Genomic DNA, 23,578 nt, shown 5'->3' on the forward strand with positions numbered 1-23,578 from the left:
CTTTGTTCAGTGCATCCAACAATCCAGAGATTGCAAAACTCCTTCATCCACAGCTGGGAGGAATCTTCCAACTAGTTGTCAACCACTTTCTTGGTGCCAAATATCCCCGTGTGAGAGATTTGGTTTTGAGCACAGAATTTTAAAATGGACGAATTTGAAATAGTGCAGAAAAGAGCAATAAAATTATTTAAAATATTTTAAACTAAGATCTGTGAGAAAAGCTTGAGTTGGGCATCTTCTCTAGAGAGAGAAGGCTGAAAGTAGACAGGGTGGCCTATAACCACAGAAAACAAGGATGCAGATTAGGCAAGGAATACAAACCACAAAGGTACAGGCTTAAGAGTGCAGCAGAGAATTTTGGTTGAATATTAACAAAATGTTTAACTGAATCACAGAAGATTAGGGTTGGAAGAGACGTCAGAAGGTCATCTAGTCCAACCCCCAGCTTAAAGCAGAACCAGTCCCAACTAAATCATCCCAGCCAGGGCTTTGTCAAGCTGGGCCATAAAAACCTCTAAGGATGGAGATTCCACCACTTCCCTAGGTAACCCATTCCAGTGCTTCACCACCCTCCTAGAATAGTTAAGAAATGGAAAAAAATGCATGGGACTCTGTTGAACCACTTTGACTGAAGCTAATGAAGATTAGAATCGACTGATCTCTCTCAGATTTGGTTTAAGAATAGTAAAATTATCCTGTCACGCTGCATGGTGTGGTCTAGATGATCCATTAGACAGAGGTCTTTTCTGATGCAGATTATGTTGTAAACCCGTGTACGTAAAATTTGGCTTTCCTTATGGGTAGCCAACAACATTCCACAAGGCAATTCAACAGATTAAACCATTTTCCTTCAAGAATATTCAGACCTCGGATGTTTAGCAACCTGGTATTAGCATATTTAAATATTTCTTGGCTTGCCCCAGCCTTTCATGTTTCTTTGCCTATTACTTAAGAGTGTTCTAGGATTTTGCAAATAATGGTGAAACATGTAATTGATATATAAGATCACTGTTGTAATTGTAGGTATCAGTAGAGCACTAGAAACTTCAAGGAAGGGGTGTATTTTTTTTAATCTCTGTATATAAAGATGTTGGATTTAGTAAAATGGTGAGCTAACTGAGGTCACATTTCAATTCCAGATTTTGTAGACATAAAATGATCTGAAAAATACACACGTTACCTTTCCAAATGAGCCCTGAGTGCTAAACTCCCATTTGGATTTGAGGAAAAAAAAGTGGTTTCTGCCCAGGCATTAGAATACTTTACTTCAATGCTTTTGGATTAATGAAAATATAGGCATTGGAACAGTGTTGTTTCCTGGTTTTTCTTTAACAGGATGAAATCACTCAACATCTTATCTCATTCTTCATTTTGTGAGCTTTGGCCTGCTTCAACTAATTTTTCTACCAGCAAGAGTAAATTTTCATAAGACACATTGTGTGTATGTTACCTGCTATTCCCTGTGGGCATGTATGTGTGCACATTCTGTATAACCTTGACAATTAACATTGGCGTGTAGGAAAGCTTTGCACACAATTCCAGGTAATGCATGGTAGTTCTACTACTGAAGAGATGTTGTGCCTTACTTAAGTTTTAAGATTTCAGGCTTTCACAAGGACTTCTAAAAGTTTTGCTTCATTCTCCAGTGCTTCACCAGCTGTGGTGGTGGTTTCAAAAATAGGATAATTAATCTGTATTTCCTTTAATACAAAACACTACTGAGCAAAGCACCTTCCTCAGAAAGAGAGTCGGTGGAGGGCCCTTCAAGCTATATGTTGAAATTTGCATGCCTAGGATAGTCAGAATTTAGAAATGGAAAAAAAAATATTAGCTGCTTTTACTGGTCTCCTTAGATCTTGTATGACTTTCTAGTACTTTGACTAGTCCAATTTTAAATGTCACAGGCGAAAGGGATTAATACCACTTCCTCTCAAAAACCACATCATAAGCTAATATCTCACTATTTTAGCATTTCTGAAATTCAGCCTAAATTTCTCTTCTAGTAAGAGACCCTAATAATAGCCATTCCAGACTGTTCTATCTGCATAGGTATGAACCTCTTTTTAAATACTTGTAGAGATCATATCAATAGCTACAAAGGTTTCAGGATTGGCTGGTGCTAAATTGTTTTGGATTATGGGCCTGAAAATTCTTTTTGTTTTTGTTGCATTGCTTTCATCCAAATATCTAAGCAGCATTACAAACGTTAACCCTCAACACTTATGTCAGGTAGGTAAGAAGTATTTTCTTCTTCGAGTAGTGTCCCTATGGATGCTCCACTATAGGTGTGTCTGCACCCCTGCACCTCTGATTGGAGATTTTAGGTAGCAGTGTCCATTTGGCCCACGTACCTGCTCTCCCTCCTGTTTGCTCTTCCTTGAGGCTATCTAGCGCTGCGTGGGGCAAACCGCCCTCAGTTCCTTCTCAGCCACTCTTGGCCTGAGATAGTGAGTAGCAATCTGGTTTACTTACCTCGTGTTCCATTATAGTTGATAGGGTTTAGTTTTATTGCTTCTTATAGAGTTTGTTTTTGTAGCATTTCTAGAGCTTCCATTTTCACTTTTCCAAAACACAACAAAAAAGGTTTTTTCTTTCTTCCTGTCCCTGTCTCTCTCTCCCCCCCACACACACACCCTCCCCCCCCCATTTGGGCATTGCCCCCTGCAAGAAAAATGCCCAGCTCCACCAGTTTTAAATGTGGCCTCTCCTGTGAGGAGGCAATACTGGTTACGGACAGACACTTCTGCTGTGTCCGGTGCCTTGGAAAGGCTCATATTCTGCAGAAGTGCACCTTCTGCCAGCAATTGAAGGCTAGATCCCAAAAGAACTGGGAGTTAAAGTTGAAACGCTTCCTCATGGAGAGTGCTCTTAAACTCGCATCCGACCCCTGAGCCAAATCCCTCCACGGCGAAGATCATCCCCAGAGCCTTCAAATTCTAGGGAGGAAGAACCACAGAGAAAATTGTCTGACTCCCCTTTCAGAACCTCCAAAAAGAGGGCTGCAAGCCCTCAAGCTGAGCTCCTGACCAGCCAGTGGAGATCCACAGTGCCATTGGTCACCTCGGCACCAGCGGCTCCAAAACACGATACCCAGAAGACATAGGATCCTTGGGTACAAGTTCTGCCATAATGCCTTAAAACTTGAAGGGGACAGGCTCTGAAGTGGCAACACCATCTGCCAAAGATAACAGCAGAGACCCTGCCGCCTCTGCAAAATCGGCACTAATGAAGAAATCCTTGGCACCAACTGCCTCGAAACAATCCGCATCGGACTGTGTGCCTCATAAAAGATCGTCGGTACCAATGATTCAGCACCGGCAACATCTGACGGTAGTTTGCAACGACGGTATCTCAGGAATTTCACTTTTCTAGGGACATCATGATCGTGGCAATTCCAGAGTTCCTACTACTCAGTACCGGGGCTCTGGTACTGAGCATGAACTGCTCCCCCAGAATGACTAATGGCTTTGGGGCTTTCGCCTCTAGCTTTTCTGTAAGTCCCACCCTATTCCAATGAGGAGTCAGACAGTGACCAAAATGACAATGTCTCTGGCCTCACACCATGCCCCATCATTACAACAACCAGGACCCTCCCACTCACACTCTGGTCCCCAGCCCTCCTGGTATGGCCACGTGTGGGTGCCACTACTCATGCCTTGTCCTCCACCCTAATGGCCGTACTGGGTCCCGTGGGCAGCATACAGGCACCATACTTCTCAGGCATCTAATGTCTCCTACAGAGAGTCTACTAGACAGTCTCCTACAGCCTCTGTATCTAGAACTCCAGCACCTCAGGAGGAAACTTTTGAGTAGCAGGAGGCCGGACTACAAGAGGAGACTACACCACCGACAAATATCTCCTCCTCACTAGCTGAGGGGGTGATGTCCTCTCCACCATTACTGGCCAATAATATCAAGTTTTTTCAGGATCGGTTAGAGGGTTGCTGACACACTACAAATATCTCTCGAAAAGGTGAAGGACACTCACCACAAATTGCTGGACATATTGCATTGCCCTTCCAGTCAACGAGATGCTTTTAGATCCTGCCAAGATTATCTGGCAGACACTAGCCTCTATTGTGCTGACATGTAAAAGGGCAGACAAGGAGTATTATGTGTCCCCTGAAGAGGCAGACTTTCTTTTTTATATACCCTCAGCCTAACTCTATTATAGATGCCGATAATTTGCGAGGAAAGCAACAACATGCTAAATAAACCCCGTATGATAGAGACTGGAAAAGGCTAGACTTATTTGGAAGGAAGGCATACTCCTCGGCATCTCTGCAATTCAGGATTTCAGACTACCAAGCCTGAATGGCAAAGTCTGACCACATGAATTATGGGAAACTCAGCACCTTTATTGACCACTTGCCAGAAGCGCAACGAGAACAGTTTAAAGCCATCATCCATGAGAGCTAGCTGGTAGCAAGAACAGTGCTACAGATCACACTGGACACCATGGATACAGTGGCCCCCACTCAGTTTTGATGGTGGTGGTAATGAGGTGGGCTTCGTGGTTTCACCTCTCGTGGCTGCCAAAGGAATCCCCAAGAAAAAGAAGTTGGAGACCCATATTAGATCTAAGAGAACTAAACAGATATGTGAAGGCGCAAAGATTGAAGATGATTGCACTAGCAACTATTCATCTCTGGAGCAGGGAGATCGGTTCTTGGCCCGCAACTTAGTCTGCCTACTTCCCTGTCGCAGTCTTTCTGTCCAACAGAAGATTCCTCAGATTTACCTTGGTGCAGGACCACTACCAGTACAGAGCCCTTTTATTTGGCCTCTTGTCTGCACGCAGGGTATTCTCCAAGGTTCTCTCCATCATAGTGGCGCATCTACGAACATTAGGTATCAACATTTACCCGTATCTGGACGACTGCCTTGTTCCTTCAAAGACTCCAGACAAGCCACCGAAGGGAGTATGCAACAGATTTGCGCAACTGGGTTTACAACTCAATACCCCGAAATCAACCTTGAGTCCAGTACAGTGTTTGGCGTTTACAGGGGGCTGAACTCGACACAGTGCAAGTGAGAGCGTTCCTCCCATGGCAGATTCAACACACTGACCAGTCTCTGATAGGGTGGGGAGCCCACCTAAACCATCACTGAGTTCAGGGCAAATGGTCCGCAACGGAAGTTGTGCTCCACATCAACCTTTTGGATTTAGGAACTGTCAGAAATGCCTGTGCAAACTTTCTTCCATTCATCAGGAGACTCACATGAAAATCATGACAGATAACATAAACATAGCATGCACACTTTACATAAATTGTCAAGTGGCACCAGATCACCGTCCCTTTTTACAGAAGCACTAAACCTCTGTAATTGGTGCAGCCACCACAATGTACTCATATCAGCTGCTTATTTGCCAGGGGTACAAAATATAACAGCAGACAGTCTCAGCTAAAATTTCTCATGCGTCCACAAATGGGAAATGAACCCAGCAGTGCTCCACAACATATTTGGTCGATGGGGAACCCCAACAATAGACCTGTTTGCTACTTACCAGAACAAGAAATGTCCCTGCTTCTGCTCCAGAGTCGGATTGGGGAAACAGTCCCTAGGAGACACTTTCCTTCTTCAATGGGGCAGAGAACTGCCATACGCTTTTCCTCCATTTCCTCTGCTGTTGAAGGTCCTGTTAAAGATAAGGCAGGAAAAAGCAAGAGTTACACTGATTGCCCCACCTGGCTGAGACAAATGTGGTACCCATACCTGAGACAGTTAGCAATGTGGCCTCCGATTCCTTTACGACAGACAGATCTAATCACCCCAACTTACAGATCCTTCAGCTCCAGGCTTGGCTCCTTTGTGGTTCCAACACAGAGAGCTGCTGCTCTGAGGAGGTGAAGGAAGTGTTACTACACAGTAGGAAACCGACTCATCATACTTACCTACATTGTACTTACCTGGGGGCAATTCCAATCAAGTTGCTCCAACATCTTCCTCCCTCCCTTTGATCCTAGACTATATACTAGATCTCCAAAAGACTGGTCTCTCAGATCGCTCAGAGTACATCTTGTGGCGATAATGGCCTTCCACCAGCAGGTGGATGGATATTCTGTATTCGCCCATCCAAGAACACACACATTCCTCAAGGGCATGGGAAACCTCTTTCCATATACCAGATGCCCCACTCCAATATGGGACCTCAATCTAGTTCTAAAGACCCTAACTAGACTATCCTTTGAACCTATGGGCAACTGTCTCTCTTCTACACCTGTCAATTAAAACCATCACCTCAGCACGACAAATAGGGAAAATAGCAGCATTGATGGTGCACCCACCCTTCGTGGTCTTCTTTAAAGATAAAGGCACTCTGAGACCACACCCGAAGTTCCTGCACAAGATGGCCTCATTTTTCCACATGAACCAACTCATCCACCTCCCGACCTTTCTCCCAAAACCACACTGCAACAACAGGGAGGCAGTACTACATATGCTTGATGTTAGGAGAGCTGTAGCATTTTATTTGGGTAGGACAAAGTGCTTTAGGAAATAAATCTGAAATCTTCCTCTCCATTGCGGATAGATCCAAGGTCTTCACAATATCAGCTCAAAGGCTCTCCAAATGGGTCTTGAACTGCATTAACTATTGTTACCGTGCCCATTACCTGCTACCTCCATCAGGAATTCACACACGCTCCATGAGATCCATTTCCACCTCAGTCACATTGGTTGAAGATGTTCCCAGCCCAGAAATCTGCACAGCTGCACATGGGCCTGTGGTCATACTTTTGCGGAACACTATGTGATTACTTGAGACTTCTTTGGCTCCACAGTATTATCATCAGTAATAGACTGTACTCTGAAGCCACAGCCCCCCATATAGGATACAGCTGTGAAGTCACCTACAGTGGAATGGTGATGAATCCTGGTTACATCCCACCTGAGGTACATTGCGCATAAACTAAGAAGACCCATAGGGACACTACTCGAAGAGGAAGTTACTCACCTTGTGCAGTAACGATAGTTCTTTGAGATGGGTCCCTATGTGTAGTCCACAACCCGCCCTCCTCCCCTCTACTTTGGAGTTCTCAACAAAGGGGCTCTGCAATAGAGAAGGAACTGAAGGCAGTTCATCCACGCAGTGCTAGTTAGCCCCGAGGCAGAGCAGGAGGGAGGGAGGGAGAGCACATGTGCAGGCCGAATGGACACTGCTACCTAAAATCGCCAATCACAGGCAGAGGGGCGCAGACACACTTACAGTGGAGCACCTGTAGGGGGACATATCTCAAAGAACCATTGTTACTGCACAAGGTGAGTAACTTCCTCTTCCCCATTTTACAGATGGGGAAACTGAGCAGTTAAGTGACTTGCCTGAGATCATACAGCAAGTCAATGGCAGAGGCAAGATTGGAACCTGAACTATTTCCAGTCCTGTGCTCTAACCACTGCACAGCATCCCTCCCTTAGGTAAATCTCTAATGTTGGTAATGTTTGTACCTAGAGAATGATAGTTTAAGGGTATATGTGGTAATGAAAGGGTAATGGACCAGGTATAACTTGGCTTACAATGGGGCTTGAGCGCCTACATCAGTTAGGCATGTCTGAAAGTTTTATTCACCAATCCATTAAGGATGTGCAGATGGATGTACAGCCAGCTACAAGGGCATTAATATTTTGGTAGTGTCTTGAGATTCTAGTTTTCTAAACTGTTCAGATCTAGGGGGATTAGAAGTTGACCAGCTATTCAAGAGCGGGAACACATTCAGTCACTTAAGAGGTTTTTTTTAGTAACATGATAGAAGCCACTGAAAAAGTTGAGGGTTTCTTTTGTCCTCTGCTGTTGCTGAAATACTTATAGTGCAGTTATTTGCGAAGAGAAGTTGTCCTGCAAAATGGAAAATGACTGTTTGGGGGGGAAAAAGTCTTAGCTCCAATACAGCAATATAGGCTGGATTCTGCCTTCACTGTGCAAGCAGGGCTCCCATTGAAATAAATGGGGGCTGTGCATATCCAAGGGTGGAACATGGCTTTAAGAACTGAAAATTGCTGCTAGCAATAGAGCATGCTTCTCTGTCGTGCTTCTTATGCTGAGTATGTAAGGACCTAAATGAACCCAATGTACTTCAGTCTGATGAAGTTGCATTTCTTATATCAAAGTGTAAGTACAGTAAGTCACACTGAGAGCTAGACAAAATTGGAAATACATTAATTGGAATCAAGGTGGGACAGTGGGTAGAATCTAAAATTTTCAAAAATTACGATCTGATTGTTGAAAAAAATGGGCAGGAGGTTTATAGCTTTTTACTAGTGTTTTGACAGTGTTACTCGACATTCAGGTGGGACAAACAATACTAATGCAATCTGAAACTTGGTGTTCAGGGAACAGACGCTGTTCCAGTGTGTTAAGTAGCCTTTTCATTGTGCACATAAAATACTAAGAGCTCCATTGACAATACCTTTAAAGCAACATAAACTGATCAACACTTTTAAAGCTTTCTTTAGTGTTCTCTTAAACCTTCTGCTGTTTTTGTCTGAATTATTTAATCAAACAGTTGGTACATAATTGAAAAAATGAAGTATTTGCAAACTATAAAGGACCATACCTAGTGTTTTAGTTGCCTGACTGACTTGTGTGTGTTCTGTTTTGTCAAGTGCCAATATGTACCTTAAGCTTCAGAAATCAAAAGGCAGAAGATGTATTTTGAAACTTCCATAAACTTGGAGTTAACCATAGTTTGTCTTAAATGTTCTATTTTCTGTTGATTACAAGGGAAGGAAATACAACCAAGAGAGGACAAAACTTGGAAGGGCAGGATGTCAAATGAAAATCTAATTTTATTCACACTGTTTTAATCTGCTTGTGCCAGAGCTCAAATTTTCTTGTATTAGCACCCATTGCAGACAATGATTACAAGATTTTGACGTTAAAGCCTAAATTGTGGGTAAGGCACATGAGCATAGGATTTTGTATTGCCATTTTATAATAATCTTATGGCATTATTTAATAGTGCTTGACCCTTACTGAAGCAGTGTTTGTCAAGCAGTTGACTAAAAACCATTTTCTTACAAGGCCTCTGAGCTATTCCTCTCTTGCAGTTGAATCTAACTGAATCTGGGGCAAATGCAGGTCTGTGTTTTTTTTTTGTGTAAAATAGTCTAAGTCTGAAGCCAATTTCAAAGTGTTTTTTAGATGCTAAGAAAAATTGCAGCCACAATTCTGAAGTTTCATGTTGCTCAGAGCTAAGGTGAGACTGAAAGCTATGATTTAGCCTATCTTATGCAGTACTTGTTGTGGCAAATTGATATGAATTAACTCAGATTCATGCTGAGTATATAATATTTTGCAAGTTGCATTTGAGAAACTATGACAAGTCTTAGTTTGATCTGGGAGAGCTTTGGATGAAATCAGTTTGTCTCTACAGCAAAGTGTAAAAGTGCCAGAAATTGAAAACTACGACTAAAAATAGCAGAATCACAACTATTATTCAGGAATTCCTGTATAGTTGTATTATTTAAAATAGTAAATTGCAGTTAGAGCCAGGTCCAACTCCCACTCATTTCAGTGGGAGATCTGAGGTCTTGCATAGGGCTGAGGCAGCAGTAAAACTAACCCACCTTCTGCCACCTGCTAATCCATGGGGTTGGTGCTGACTGGCTAGACCTACTCTTTCCCTGCTTTCGGATGGGAGGGAAAAGAATACCTTACCAGCCCGCCTTTTGTCCACCTTTGACTTCTTTTAGCCGGATATATTCCTGTTGCTGTCAAGCCCCAATCCCAGCCTGGACTTTTTTTTTTTTTTTTTTTTTTTTTTTGGCAAGCAGCCTCAATTTTGGCTGCTGCTTCTTGAAGCAGAAGCAGCCAGGTTTTGCTCCTTTGCAGCCAATGCTGCATTCCTACTGAGCTTATTGCTGCTTGTGTTCCAAGTAATGGGGAGACTTTCTTTTGTAGAAACAGGAAGCAAAGTATGGTATTTTTAATCCTGTCCTTGCATACATTCTTTCTAGAAAATAACATGGCATTTAGAGACTGGGTAAGGCTGTAATTTTGTCTTAGGTTTTTCTCACCGGTTTACTGGCTTACAATTCTGCTGTGTAAATTATTAATTTGTATTATGGTAATGCATTGGAATCTCATTCCAGAACCAGTACCTGCTGTTCTAGATGCAGTACAGACTAAAACAGTCGCTGCCCAGAGAGGAAAACAATGTGAACTTCTATCTCTTCTGCTGTTTCTAATAATTAATTCCTTACTAATTCAATTCCCCTTTCTTCTTTATCTTACTCGCTGGCATTGCACAGATCCATTCTCTGCTACTGTTGATGCTGTTGATGATGCCATTCCAAGCCTAAATCCTTTCCTCACCAAAACTAATGATGCTGTTCATCTGTCTGTTGTATCTTCTGATGTATCTACTTTCACCACTAGGACACCCACCCATGAAATATTTGTTGGTAATGTACCTTTTAGCTAAATAACTGCTATAAAATATTTCAGAAATTGAATTATTTTTAATCAAGTAAATTTTTTCCCCAGAAACAAACTAAAATCCGTGTTCTACTTTTGATTATTGGTGTGGGCTCATTTCATTTTAGAACTAGATGTACTAGACGTTATCATAGCTATATTAAAAATCATTGCTTAGTATACATAAGTAGTCATTGTCAGACATTTCGAAGTTGTAGTTGAAGCATTCTTGCTCAAGTATGCTTATGTAATAAAGGGCTCTGAAATAAGTATATTTAAAGACCATATTTCATAAAATTCATAGGCATGCAAGAATGAGAATGGATGAAAATGCCGCTTTTGCTTTTGTTGGATTGTCATGACCTTGTTGTAAACGTGGCAGTTGAATCTGAATTTCTTTGGAGGCATGGAGTTTTTGTTTAGAAATCGTAGTTTTTTTAATTGTGGTGATAACATTAATATTGACATCACTGATCTAAAATATCTTGTTACTTTATTGACTTTTAAAAATTCTTCTTCACTCAGCGGACAAGTAATAGTTTACCATATAAATCACCATTTATAACTTGCTTAAAAAACAACACACACACCCCGCGCCACACACACACACACACACACACACACACACACCCCACAACTTTAGCCACTGTAGACAAAACATCAGGGTTGCTATGTTAAAAATCCTCCTAAAACTTGTGTTAGGGGAAGTACATAGTAATTGGATTATTTCTCAATGTGAAGAATTGTCAGTTAACCTATTAAAAAAGAATAAAAAATAAAAGCTGTCATGTAATTAGTCTTGTTTTTTAAAGCAAAGCTATTTGTGAAGACAGTCTGGCAGATCTTTTATTTTTACAATAAAAATTTTTCTTGAAATTGATCTTGGGAAGGGAAGCCTGGATAAGTCTATGTAAAAACCAAGTCACAACCTAGAATATATACTTATAGCCAAATCATAATTCCCTGAAAACTAGGTTTTTAATGTGAAAAAAGCCCCATAGGCATTACTTTAACTGTATTAGTACAAACAAGTTGCTACAATGTAAATGTGATTTTAAGATAACTCCTGGTTCTTTAGATCATTTCAGTCCATTTGCCGAACCAAACCCCCTTGTGGCGGCAAAATATGAATCCACTATTCAACTGTATTATTATACTTCAGGTATTAGAGAAAATGCCTTAAGGTTTTTACAGGGACAAGGTGGGTGAGGTAATATCTTTTATTGGAGCAGCTTCTATTGGTGAGAGACAAGTTTTTGAGCCACACACAGCTCTTCTTCAGGTCTGGGAAAGGTACTCCCCATGTCACAGTAAAATGCAAGGTGGAGCAGATTGTTTAGCATAAATAGTTGGCACTTGAGGTTTTTACACTCATTTGTGTCTTCCAAAGATGTAGAACATGACATTTGAGCTAAAAAATGTACATGTGTTTTAGTTGTAATTTTGCAACAGTGTCTTTCCCTTGATGTTCTAGATAATATAAAAATTGTTTCCATTTTTAAGGTGTTTGATATATTAGGTTTCCTCCTTTGGTTCCATTTTATGATTAGAGTATACACAGGTTTAGTTTTTTTAATTTCAGTTCAAAGTATTTGACAGTATAAATAGTATGTTTTGGTTCTTTTCTTTCTGTAACTCTTCCTATTCTTTCTCTGCTCTTTCTGTTCTGTGATATGACTTATCAGATTCATTTTGTGGCCCTCAAGCTTATCCTAATGCTTCTCATTTCCGCAATGAGCCCTCTACTGTAGCTGGTCTATTTGGAGGTAGGTAATGTGATATGGTTTTATCACAGACATAGCAACTTGAATTAATTTGATATGTGCCTAGAACAGTGGTTCCCAAACTTTAACAACCTGTGAATCCCTTTCACTAAAATGTCAAGTCTCGTGAACCCCCTCCTAAAAATGAATGTTTCCAGGGATTTTCTCCTTTACTTGAGTATAAATTATAAAAGCAGTGATCTTGGAAATATAAAATATTGTTTTTATGACATGCTTATTACACACTATTTATTATTAATTATTTATAATTACGTTATTTTTATTACATTATGAAAACGGCAACACTCTTCCGAGATCTCACTTCCGTAGCTTGTATCACTTTGAATACAAGCTTGTTATGAGACAAGGCTCCTATGTTTCATCAAGGAGTATCAGATTTGAAACAGTGTGAAGATATTTAAGAAGCCAACTCAAAGAGTTCCTCCTACACAAGCATTCAGGTCTTGAGCAGTCCAAGCAAACAACGCACGTTACAACAAAGCTTAAACTTGTTCTTCATAATAATTTTAAAAACAATACTAACTGCCTATTTCATTTTAAAAACAGCAAAAAATATCCACTTCCCTTTCCATTTCTTATAAGGAGTCTTGAAGCTTAAATCTCCTCAGTATGATAAATATGCTTGCTTTGATCTGTGTAGCTCTTGGAAGTCCAGGGGCTCCAGGCTGCTGACCCCTTGCTGTCCGGGGTCCCTAGGAACAGCTCTGTCCGCCATTAGGGAATTTTTTCCTGAGAACCCCCTGTAACATTTCATGAACCCCCAGGGGTTCACAAAGCCCAGTTTGGGAACCACTGGCCTAGAAGAAGGAAAACCTCTTGATGTATTAGTTAGCTGACAAAACTGCATTGTTTTGATACATTGGCTAACAATTTCCAATTACTCATGTATCATTGCTTACCTTAAATGCATCATTGCAGATAGACAAGTGATTGACAAGACCTTATGTTTTAAACTTGTGCTAAATGTTTCTTTTAAGCACTAATGTGCAGTAAATAACTCCTATGTTTCAAGGACACCATTCTAATATTCTTCCATTGCTTCATCCCACACTGAACAGTTCCTTATGAAAAGCAACTGACAGCAGGCTCTAATTTTGTTTGTTCTTAAGCAGGGTCCTGTGTAAATCATGATTTCACAGAGGGTAGAGGCATTGTGAAAATGCCATTTGTTAAAAAGAATGTCTACAACAAAGTCCTTTTAATATGAAAAATGACCTTAGTCAATTTCAAGGATGGAATGAATTTGTGGGGAATTCTAAACTGCTGTGTGCATGTGACAGAAGTAAACATTTTAGTGAATTGCATGTGTTTGTGTTTGCTGCTAATTTTAGTGGCAAATTTGATTAAATATAGTTGTAAAACTCATTCTGTGCAACTCCATGAAATTCAATACTTTTCCATTTACAATGTTTTCTTTAAAAAAATAGTGATTTACACAGGGCCCTATTCATAAGTGATCTTACCCTACCCCAGTACTCTAAGGTGGATGAGGAAGAGATACCAAAATTTAGTTAGGGGGGTCTTTTTGTGTTCTGCTGACTGGTTTATTTGCTGGCATACCTTCCTGTTTCCCTCGTTCTTTATCTCTGCTTCTGTTGTAGAGCCCCGCTGTGCTAGATGAGTCCACTGTTTAAAGAGATCTGTTGTGTGAAATTATTGGTTTCTCCACCTGCAGGGTTGTAATGTGTCAATACAGCAACCTAATAGTCGTGCAACCCCCGCAATGACATTATAGTGTGTCTACAAGTCATTATATAGGTTGTCAATCACTGGCTATCTGGTGTGGATGTGCATTATGGGCCCTGTTGCTGTTATAGGGGTGTCTTCTGAGATTGTCAGCGGAATTTTTGTTTGAAGACGCATCAAAATTGCCTTTCAGTGAAGTATACAGGAATTGCTAAAGTTAGAGAAACTAACCTCTTGGGTAATAATTCATAGATTTCAAGGCCAGAAAGGACCATTGTATCATCTCATCTGACCACCTGTGTACCAAAGGCCATTCAGTTTCCCCAAAATATTCCTGGAGCATATTTAAAAAAAAAAAAATTCAATCTTGATTTAAAAATTGCGAGTGATGAAGAATTCACCATAGCCCTTGGTAAATTGTTCCAATGGTTAATTATTCTCTGTTAAAAATGTATGCCTTACTTCTAGTCTGAATTTGTCTAGCTTTAACTTGTAGCCATTGGATCGTATTGTACCTTTTTCTGCTAGTCTGAAGAGCCTATTTATTCCCCCTGTAGATACTTATAGACTGTGATCAAGTCATCCCTTAACATTCCTTTAAGATAAATAGATTGAATTCCTTAAGTTCTATCACTATAAGGCATGTTTTCTAATCTTTATTCTTCTGGCTCGTCTCTAAACCCTCTCCATTTATCAGTGTTCTCCTTGATTTGTGGATGCAGTATTCCAGCAGCTAGTGCCAAATACAGAAGTAAAATAGTCTTTCTACTCCTAGTCAAGATTCCCCTGTTTATCCATCCAAGGATCACGTTAGCGCTCCAGATTGCAGCATCACATTGGGAGCTCACGTTCGGCTGATTATCCCTCTAGCCCCCAAATTTATCTGAGTCACTGCTTCCCAGGATGCAGTCCCCCATCCATTTAATTAGAATTCTTCCATGCACATTTCAAGGTTAATGAAAAAGCAATGCAAAGCAAAAAGCTTACTCTCTCTCAAGAAAAACATGCAGAATCGTTGGTTCTTTCTAACTCCTGTTTTCTCATTTCCCGGCGGGATTATTTTTTGCTAAACACAAACTCCCTTAAGGATTTAAAGTTGGGTTTTCCCCTCCTCACTTGCTAAAATCTTCAAAATAAACTTGTGGCTGAGTAATTGACTGGGTTGGTGGCAGAAACCCAGGGGTAAAACTGCCCTCCCCCACTCCACAGTTAAAAATTGATGAGTCCCTAATGCTGTTCTCTTGATTTGTTTTTTACAGCTGAAAAAATCCTAAAGTATGAGAGCCGGACACTTGTTTTGCAGAAGCAGACTCATTTTCTAAAGTAAAAGCATAGACTTTATTTAAATCAATCTTTCTGATTCTGCAAAGATTATTTTAAAAGAGCCACATTGTATCCTGCCAGATGAATTCCTCACTAAAATTTGAAATCTCTGAAATGCACTTATTTCCCTTGTCTTGCCATAAACACAGTGTTTAAAGTTGCTTTGTAATAAAAATTAGCTGTCTAGCAGTTCTTTGGCTCTTTATTGGTGCTTTTGCTTCAACTTAACTGTGTGTTCCTTTAAGGCAGCTAAAATGGCGTGACTGGTAACGGAAATTTTATTTCTCCAACGGGTTTATATTTTGTCAAGGTTAAACAACTTTAAACACTAATTTGGTTGAGGTGAAATAGTTTTTCACTGTAGATAAACAGATACATTTTAACAGAAGTAAGAAAAGTGTCCGGGGGGAGAAGTATGGTCTTTGATCAATTGTTTCTTTTGATTAAGATACTTTTATTCCTAGGTAAACTTGATCTTGTCTAATCTCCTTTCCTTGACTCAGTGGTATAAAAAGCAGAGCTGCTACTGTTACACTCATCAGGAAACAAGTTTTAAAATGTTAAATATTTTTATGGTGCCTTTCATATAATAGTTATCTTACTAATTTATCCGCCAAAGTAAAATGGCAACAGTTGCAATAAACACTTCAAATAAAACTCAGTATTAATTTTGGTTTTATTTTCCTGTATTTAATATAGCTAACTGGGGGGGGGGGGGGTAGTGATAGCTCAGTGGTTTGAGCATTGGCATGCTAAAACCAGGGTTGTGAGTTCAATCCTTGAGGGGGCCACCTAGGGATCTGGGGCAAAATCAGTACTTGGTCCTGCTAGTGAAGGCAGGGGGCTGGACTCGATGACCTTTCAAGGTCCCTTCCAGTTCTAGGAGATAGGATAGGATAAACTTCCACTTATTACCTAGTACTTAATAGTATATTAAACTTCCAAGGTGGTGGTGTACAAACATTAAATAATTCTTGCAACATGTGAGGTAGTGACTGCCTATTTGTTCTGCAGATGCACAGAAAATGAGGTGGTATTGCTTCTGACAGGGCCACAGTTAGGGAAAGAACTGAAATTAGAATTTGTCTGACTCCCACCCCCCGCCTTAATTACTAGACATATTACTACTGCATTCCACATAGAATTGTATCAAACAGAACAGACATTATAAAAATATTGGTAGTAACAGTGTCCAAGTAGCTTCTATTATCAGTTGTCTCATAGCAGATTGTCTTTGTTTGTACATTGGTGAGAAATCTGCCCTAGGAATGTGATTTGCTGCAATAAAACCATGCTGTTAAGTAGTCGCACTCCACCTGTTAGCATAGAGACATGGGAGAATTTGGCAGGGAGATTATATGAACAGTGTTAAGCTTGAGGAGGATTCTCTACCCACCCACTTTCCGTTTATGTAAAGGTGTGGTGGTGGCACAGCTGTGAGCATTTGGTAAGAAAAAGCTGTGTATTATTTAATCCTAATCTACACTAAAAATTTTAGATGGACCTAACTATGTTGCACAGGGTTGTGAAAAATTCACATCTTTGAGCCCCATAGTTAAGCTGATTTAACCCCCGGTGTAAATGTATCTAGGTTGACAGAAGAATTCATCCATCCACCTACGTACCACTATTTGTGGAGGTGGATTACCTACATAGACAGAAAAGCCCCTTCCATTGATGTAGGAAAGCAAGTTAGTGTCTTGGGATTGCTGACCTTGCCTCCTGGGAATCTGTTGGGGATAAAAAGGCAGCCCTTTTTAAGAGAAGGAAAATGGATTTGGAAAACACTACTCGGCGCAAACCACTACCCAGATACTTTCCTGTGTGCATTTCTACTTCAGGGAGTGATCTGGGCTTTAGGAGGTTTTTTCCATACACTCACTTATCCAATCATTGCAGCTATTGGATAATACTCAAATCTGTACACGTGGGTTGGTATATCCTCTTTCAGACAGAAAGTGGAGTTGTGGAACAATTGCTATATAATCCATTTGTACTCTTTATATTTTGTTCAGGGTTCACTCCTTCTCCTGTTGCTCAACCACAGCCCGTAGCTGGCCTTAATGTTGACTTTGAGTCTGTGTTTGGAAACAAATCTTCTAATGTCGTCGTAGATTCTGGTGGTAAGAGAGGCTTTCATTAATATCAATGTAGGCAACAAATGTGCTTTAATCATTTGGCATCTATGGAAGGTAGATCTCTTAAGAACGGCCATACTAGGTCAGGCCAAAGGTCCATTTAGTCCAGTATCCTGTCTTCTGACAGTGGCCAATGCCAGGTGCCCTAGAAGGAATTAACAGAATGGGTAGTCACCAAGTGATTTAGTCCCTGTCATCCATTCCCAGTTTCTGGCAAACGGAGGCTGGGGATATTTGTTTCTGGTGTAAACAAATGCAGACTGCTATGAAGAGACTCCAACTGGTGAAAGCAAAGTGGATTTAAACTTGCAATAGCAGCATCTTTCACTTTGTTTGTGTGTCTTTTTTGTATTTTGCTAATTAAAGGGCTGCTCCTTTCTACTGAATATTTTTGTAGGGATTGCTCTCTAATATTTAGAATCACTCCTTTTATTTGGACCCTGATCCTGCAAACACTTATGCATGCAAGTAACTTAACACAGGTTATTTTTTACTACTTCAGTGGGACTAAGCACAAAGTTCAGCACATGCATAAATATTTGCAGAACTAGCCTTAGTTACCTACCTGATCAAAGGCTATATAATTTAATCTAATATGCCATGAACTACAAAGTTAAATTCTATCTTCACTGTGAAGTGGTGTGAAATTAAAAGGCATTTTTCTACACTGTTTAACATAATGGCCATACTGGGTCAAACCAATGGTCTGTCTAGCCCAGTATCCTATATTCCAACAGTGGATGATGCCAGATGCTTCAGAAGAAATTAACTGAACAGGACAATTATCAAATGAGGCATCTCCTGTTGTCCAGTCCCAGCCTCTGGCAGTCAGAAGTTTAAGGACACCCAGAGCTTGGGGTTGCATCCCAATAGCCTTTGATGGACCTATCCTCCATGAATTTACCTAATTCTTTTTGAATCTGGTTATACTTTTGGCCTTCATAGCTTCCCCTGGCAGTAAGTTCCACAGACTGTCTGCACTATATGAAGAAGTACTTTGTTTATTTTAAACCTGCTGCCTTTTAATTTCATTGGGTGACCACTTGTTCTTGTGTTATCTGAAGGGGTAAATAACACTTCCTTATTCATTTTTTCCCACCATTCATGATTTTATAGACCTGTATCATATCTCCCCCCCCCCCCCCCATAGTTGTCTCTTTTCTAAGATGAAAAGTCTGTCTTTTTAATCTCTCCTCATATGGAAGCTCTTCCATATTTCTAATTATTTTTGTTCCTGTGCTTTTTCCAATTCTAATATATCTTTTTTAAGTTGGGGCGACCAGAACTGTATGCAGCAGTCAAGGTGTGGGCGTACCGTGGAGTTATATAGGGGCATTATATTTTCTGTCTTATTATTTATCCCTTTCCTAATGGTTCCTAATATTCTGTTAGTTTTTTGACTGCTGCTGCACATTGAGCAGATTTTTCAGAGAGCTATCCACGATGATGCCAAGATCTCTTTCTTGATTTGGACCCTATCTCTTTCTATGAATAGTTGGGATTATGTTTTCCAATGTGCATTGCTTTGCATTTATCAACATTGAATTTCACCTGCCATTTTGTTGCCCAATCACCCAGTTTTGTGAGATCCCTTTGCAATTCGCTTTGGACTTAACTGTCCTGAGTAATTTTGTATTGACTGCAATCTTTGCCTCCTCACTGTTTACTCCTTTTTCCAGTTCATTGATAAATACGTTGAACAGCACTGGTCCAATTACAGATCCTTGGGGATCCCCGCTATTTACATCTCTCCACTGTGAAAACTGACCGTTTCCTATATGTTAACGGGTTCTGATCCATGAGGACCTTCCCTCTTATTAATTAACCGAAGGTTAACGATTAACCTAAGCTTTCAAATCTGTTTAATTTCTGATTTTTTTTATTTGTGTTTAAATAATTTGGATAATTAATCTTCTTTTTAGGGCATGATCGTTTTAAGATCAAGATAGCAAATTGCCAGTTGGTACACACTTAACAGAGAAATTGGATTTATACTGAGTACCTTTAATTCTTTTCAGCATTCAGTAGTTAAATCTTTTCTGCTTGATGGATTTTATGCACCTTTGGGTTAGCATTCCTGTGCATTTTTTTAAAAAAGATTTTTTTCTGCAACAGAACAATTTAGAGGAGTTTTGACCTTTAAAACTATAGATGCTATCCTGAAAACCTTCCATACTTGGCATTTGCATCGCAGTCAATAGGAGTTTCTCACACATAGGGTTTGAAGGATCAGTCTCAAAGCAGCTATTCTTCTGTGCCATTAATATCCCTGTTTGCAGTTGAGGTATAATGGCTTTATTCCCTTTATATACTGTAGTTTTGTGCAACACTTGATTCAGTCTTCCATATTTTTAACCAATGTTTTGTAGGACTCCTTACACCCTCCCCCCTTAGTGTAAATGTGTAATCTGATCTTCAGTGGAAGCCTCAAGCTTAAGGCCTGTTTTATATGTTTTATCATTTTAAGGCTTTGATGAATTAGGTGGACTCCTAAAACCAACAGTGACCTCTCAAAACCAGAATCTTCTGGTTGCCAAGCTGCCACCTAACAAGTTAGTATCAGATGATCTGGATTCATCCTTAGCCAACCTTGTAGGCAGTAAGTATTTGTTGGAAATCTTAAGATAAGTGTGTTTGTAATTGTATAAAATGAACAGGCTATTTCAGTAATGTCTTTCCCATTCTGTGGCAGATTTGGGCATTGGAAATGGAACTACTAAAAAGTGAGTGTTTGTTTTTAATCAAACTTGGAAAATTTCTTGGATTTTTAACGGCTTATTCTTGATAGTATTTAGCGTTTCATGTTCATAACCACTTTGTGCATACTAATCTTTACAGCATCTCTGAGGAAATCAGTATTACCTCCATTTTACAGAGGAGGAAACTGAAACCTAGGTGAAGTGACTTGACCCACAGCTACTTGTGGGGTGGGAGCAGGGCAGCAGCAACAAAGCTCAGATTAGAGTTTAGGTCTAAATCCTGTTGCTGTTACTGTGTTAATTGTTCTGGACCCTGATGCCTGTTGCTCTTACTTAGTGAATAAACTTCACAAAATACGTAGTTTATTGGTCATTCAGTATGTGCTTTTTAGTATTACAGTGCATGCCTACAATAACTAGCAGCTCCTTAACAGACCTCAACACATCCCATTTCCAAACACCTGAAATCAAATTAGTTGTGTGTAGTATCCCATGAAGTTTAAGAAATCTGGGGTGTGATGGGCCAGTAGGAGGAAAGTGAACTCCTGATCCAGAATAGTTGTGATCAGCTTTGATGTTGTATTTAACATCAAGCACAATTAGCCTCAGCAACTCCAGCACCACTGCAAAGAAAAGAATCCTGTCAATCCAGTTAGGGCTGCTGTGGCGTAGTCTGTACACAAACACTGTTCTAGCCTTGAAACCATCCAGGAATTTGTACACATTTGCTCCTGCCCACATTATAATTTGACCTGCAAAAATGGAGCGAATCGTATTGCACTGCATCTAGGCTAAGAAAAGTAGTTGAGTTTAGGTCTGTCTTAGCTAGCTTCTGTTGGCTGAATCTGATCTATGTTTTCCCTAGTCCAGACCAGGTTTACTGTGACTGTACAACTTGATTTGGTGACTAAGCTCTTAAGGAGTTAGTACTAAGCTCTTAAGGGGTCAGTATTAATGTAGATTTTCACCTTGTGGAAACACGTGAGCTTATTTGACTGATGTACTATATCTGAGGATGGTGCAAAGAAAATCTGTTTTCTAATGTTTTTTAAAAATTTATTTGAAGTGATGTAAATTGGACTCAGCCAGGCGAAAAGAAATTAACTGGTGGTTCCAACTGGCAGCCCAAGGTTGCACCCACAACTGCATGGAATGCTCCAACAATTGTAAGTGAATGAAGATTCTGAAGTAGTGAATCTATGTAACTTAAAATATAGGCAAACATGCAATATAAAGGTGTGGAGGTGATGAGTCATTACAGTGGATAGGTTTTGAAGATTATTTGAATCATAAATGGTCAGTTCGAGAATGTATATTGCTATAGTAACAGTAACTGGATGGCCAACTTCATTTAGATTATTATCAGATACGCTGTTTCATTGCATATGACTAAGGCTAAGATTTAGCCAGGGGTAATTTTAGTAAAAGTCATGGACAGGTCACAGGCAATAAACAAAAATTCACAGCCCCGTGACCTATCCATGACTTGTACTATATACTCCTGACTAAATCTTGGGTGTTCTGGGGGGCTCTAGGGGCACAACTGCTGCTCTGGAGGGGGGGTCGCCTGCTGGTCAGGAGGGCAGGGGGACTCTGGGACACGCCCTGCTGGTCAGGAGGGCAGGGGGACTCTGGGACACGCCCTGCTCTGGAGTGGGGGCTCCAGGGTACCCGCTGGTACTGGGACGGGCCCTGGAGACCCCGTGCATGCTCCAGGGGCGGCAGTCCAGGACCGCTGCCACTGGTGCTGGGGGGGGGGGCCGAGGACCGCCCAAGATGCTCCAGCGGCAATGGAGTCAGTCGTACCTGCTGGCTGTCTTCCATGATCTCCGCGGCAGACTCAGACTTACATATGACTTATTCTGTAGCGTGAGTGTGAATTTATACTGTAAACTAAAAGTATTGCTAGGGCAGAAACTTAGGTTGTAGAACATCAAACCCTTAGTAATTATTTGAGTAGGGTAACTTGACCTTTTGGAAATAGTGGTAGGGGCTACTCTTCATTCTGAATGCTGTTTGGAAGTGTGGAAATATAATCCTGTGTGGTGAAGCTGTATGTCATTGGTTTTAAACCTTTTCAAATGGCAGCGTGGACCCCACTGAAAATCTTAGACAAGTCTGCAGACCGCTAGGTTGAAAACCACAGTTCTGTTGTAACCACTACCTTTCGTGGACCCCTTAGCCTGGGGCTCCACAAACTGTCTAAGAACCACTGCTGTATGTCACAACACTGAGCTTGCTCTGTGACTTGAGGCAGGAAATAGTGCATCTTCTGCTACCTGAGGGTGCGGGAAGTGATGATATAGGGATAGGTGCCTCAGAAATGTGTACAACTACACCTCTACCCCGATATAACGCGACCCGATATAACAAGAATTCGGCTATAACACAGTTGGATATAACGCGGTAAGATTTTTTTGGCTCCCAAGGACAGCGTTATATCGGCGTAGAGGTGTAGTACAGTCACACTCTGAAGTGTGTGCTTGCTTTTAATACATGTCTCCACTTAACACCTTCAGTGACCGATCTGATTTTTCTCTAGTTTACAACTCCATTACAGCTAGCATGTCTTGTGGATCACGTGTTTTTACCAAAGTGGTTTGTTCTCCCATCCATTAATGTATGTGTTGAGAGAGGGAGGGAAGGATATACTTGAGTAGCTCCCAGTTATGCTGGTGGGACCTACATGTGTAAATTCTACTCTCCCTTTTACCACAAACTGGAGAATAGTATACAAGTGTAGGAAACATAACAAAACAAGTGTTTTGAGCTATTATATCAAACGGTATTAAACGATTTTGTGATTTAACAATGAAACACATGATTTGTTACAGATTTGGAAAGAGAAACAATATCTCTCTTCAGGTCATCTACCTGCTCTCATTTTGGGTGGCAGCTGCCAACTCAGATCTTGTATGCAGGTGAAAGTGGTTGTGGATATTACAGTTTCTGTAGTACTCACCTACTACCTGAATGACTTGCTAGCAGTTGGATATTTCTCATGTGCTTGAAAATACTTAATTGTTGTCATAGCAAAATATACAATATCTTTATATGCATCTTGTAGCCTATCATTCCATTTCTAACCAGTTCTTTTATTAATTTTTAAAGACACTGTCAAGGCATCTTTTTATACAAAACTTTTTACTCACTATTAAATTGTTTGAAAAAACTTAGGAGGAGGAAATTGGTTTGTTCATCAAATTCTTCTCCACTTTGTCCATTAGTCTATTTATTGTAGCGTTGATTCTAAGCGCTGTGCTGCTGCTTGATAAGCTTTTGAAAACAAGGAAGAATATGTTTTTGGAAAATAAGTGCACACAAAAATAAATGGATTATACAGACAGGTATGAAACCCATCAACCTTGACAGTGTCACTTAAAAAGATTTATTCAATGACTTGAATTACAAGAATTTTTATTTTAGGGCAGACATTAAGTATATTTGTGAACTAAAATGCTATCTGTGTATGTTCTGTTATGTAAGTACGTGTTTCTAATCCAGTATTATTGCATTATGTAATTGTTCTCC

The 23,578-nt window shown here is 40.3% G+C and overlaps 1 protein-coding gene across 17 annotated transcripts in view; it reads left to right on the plus strand.

The window, feature by feature from the left end:
* PICALM (phosphatidylinositol binding clathrin assembly protein) overlaps positions 1-23,578 on the plus strand; it is a 118,537-nt gene that overhangs the window by 71,938 nt on the left and 23,021 nt on the right. For 4 of the 17 annotated variants that reach the window (XM_034759008.1, XM_034759011.1, XM_034759009.1 and 1 more), the window contains exons 13-19: positions 10,252-10,404; positions 12,103-12,183; positions 17,226-17,333; positions 19,816-19,947; positions 20,041-20,071; positions 21,114-21,213; positions 22,882-22,968. The exons of 4 other annotated variants lie outside the window; for them this stretch is intronic. In XM_034759008.1, coding sequence (XP_034614899.1) covers positions 10,252-10,404; positions 12,103-12,183; positions 17,226-17,333; positions 19,816-19,947; positions 20,041-20,071; positions 21,114-21,213; positions 22,882-22,968 — 692 coding nt within the window. Of the gene's footprint in view, positions 1-7,293; positions 7,420-10,251; positions 10,405-12,102; positions 12,184-17,225; positions 17,335-19,815; positions 19,948-20,040; positions 20,072-21,113; positions 21,214-22,881; positions 22,969-23,578 lie in introns of those variants that run through there. 9 more of the 17 variants (XM_034759010.1, XM_034759013.1, XM_034759018.1 and 6 more) reach the window with 7 other exon arrangements.

This window comes from Trachemys scripta, chromosome 1 (assembly GCF_013100865.1).
Source record: "Trachemys scripta elegans isolate TJP31775 chromosome 1, CAS_Tse_1.0, whole genome shotgun sequence".
Lineage (NCBI taxonomy): Eukaryota > Metazoa > Chordata > Testudines > Emydidae > Trachemys > Trachemys scripta.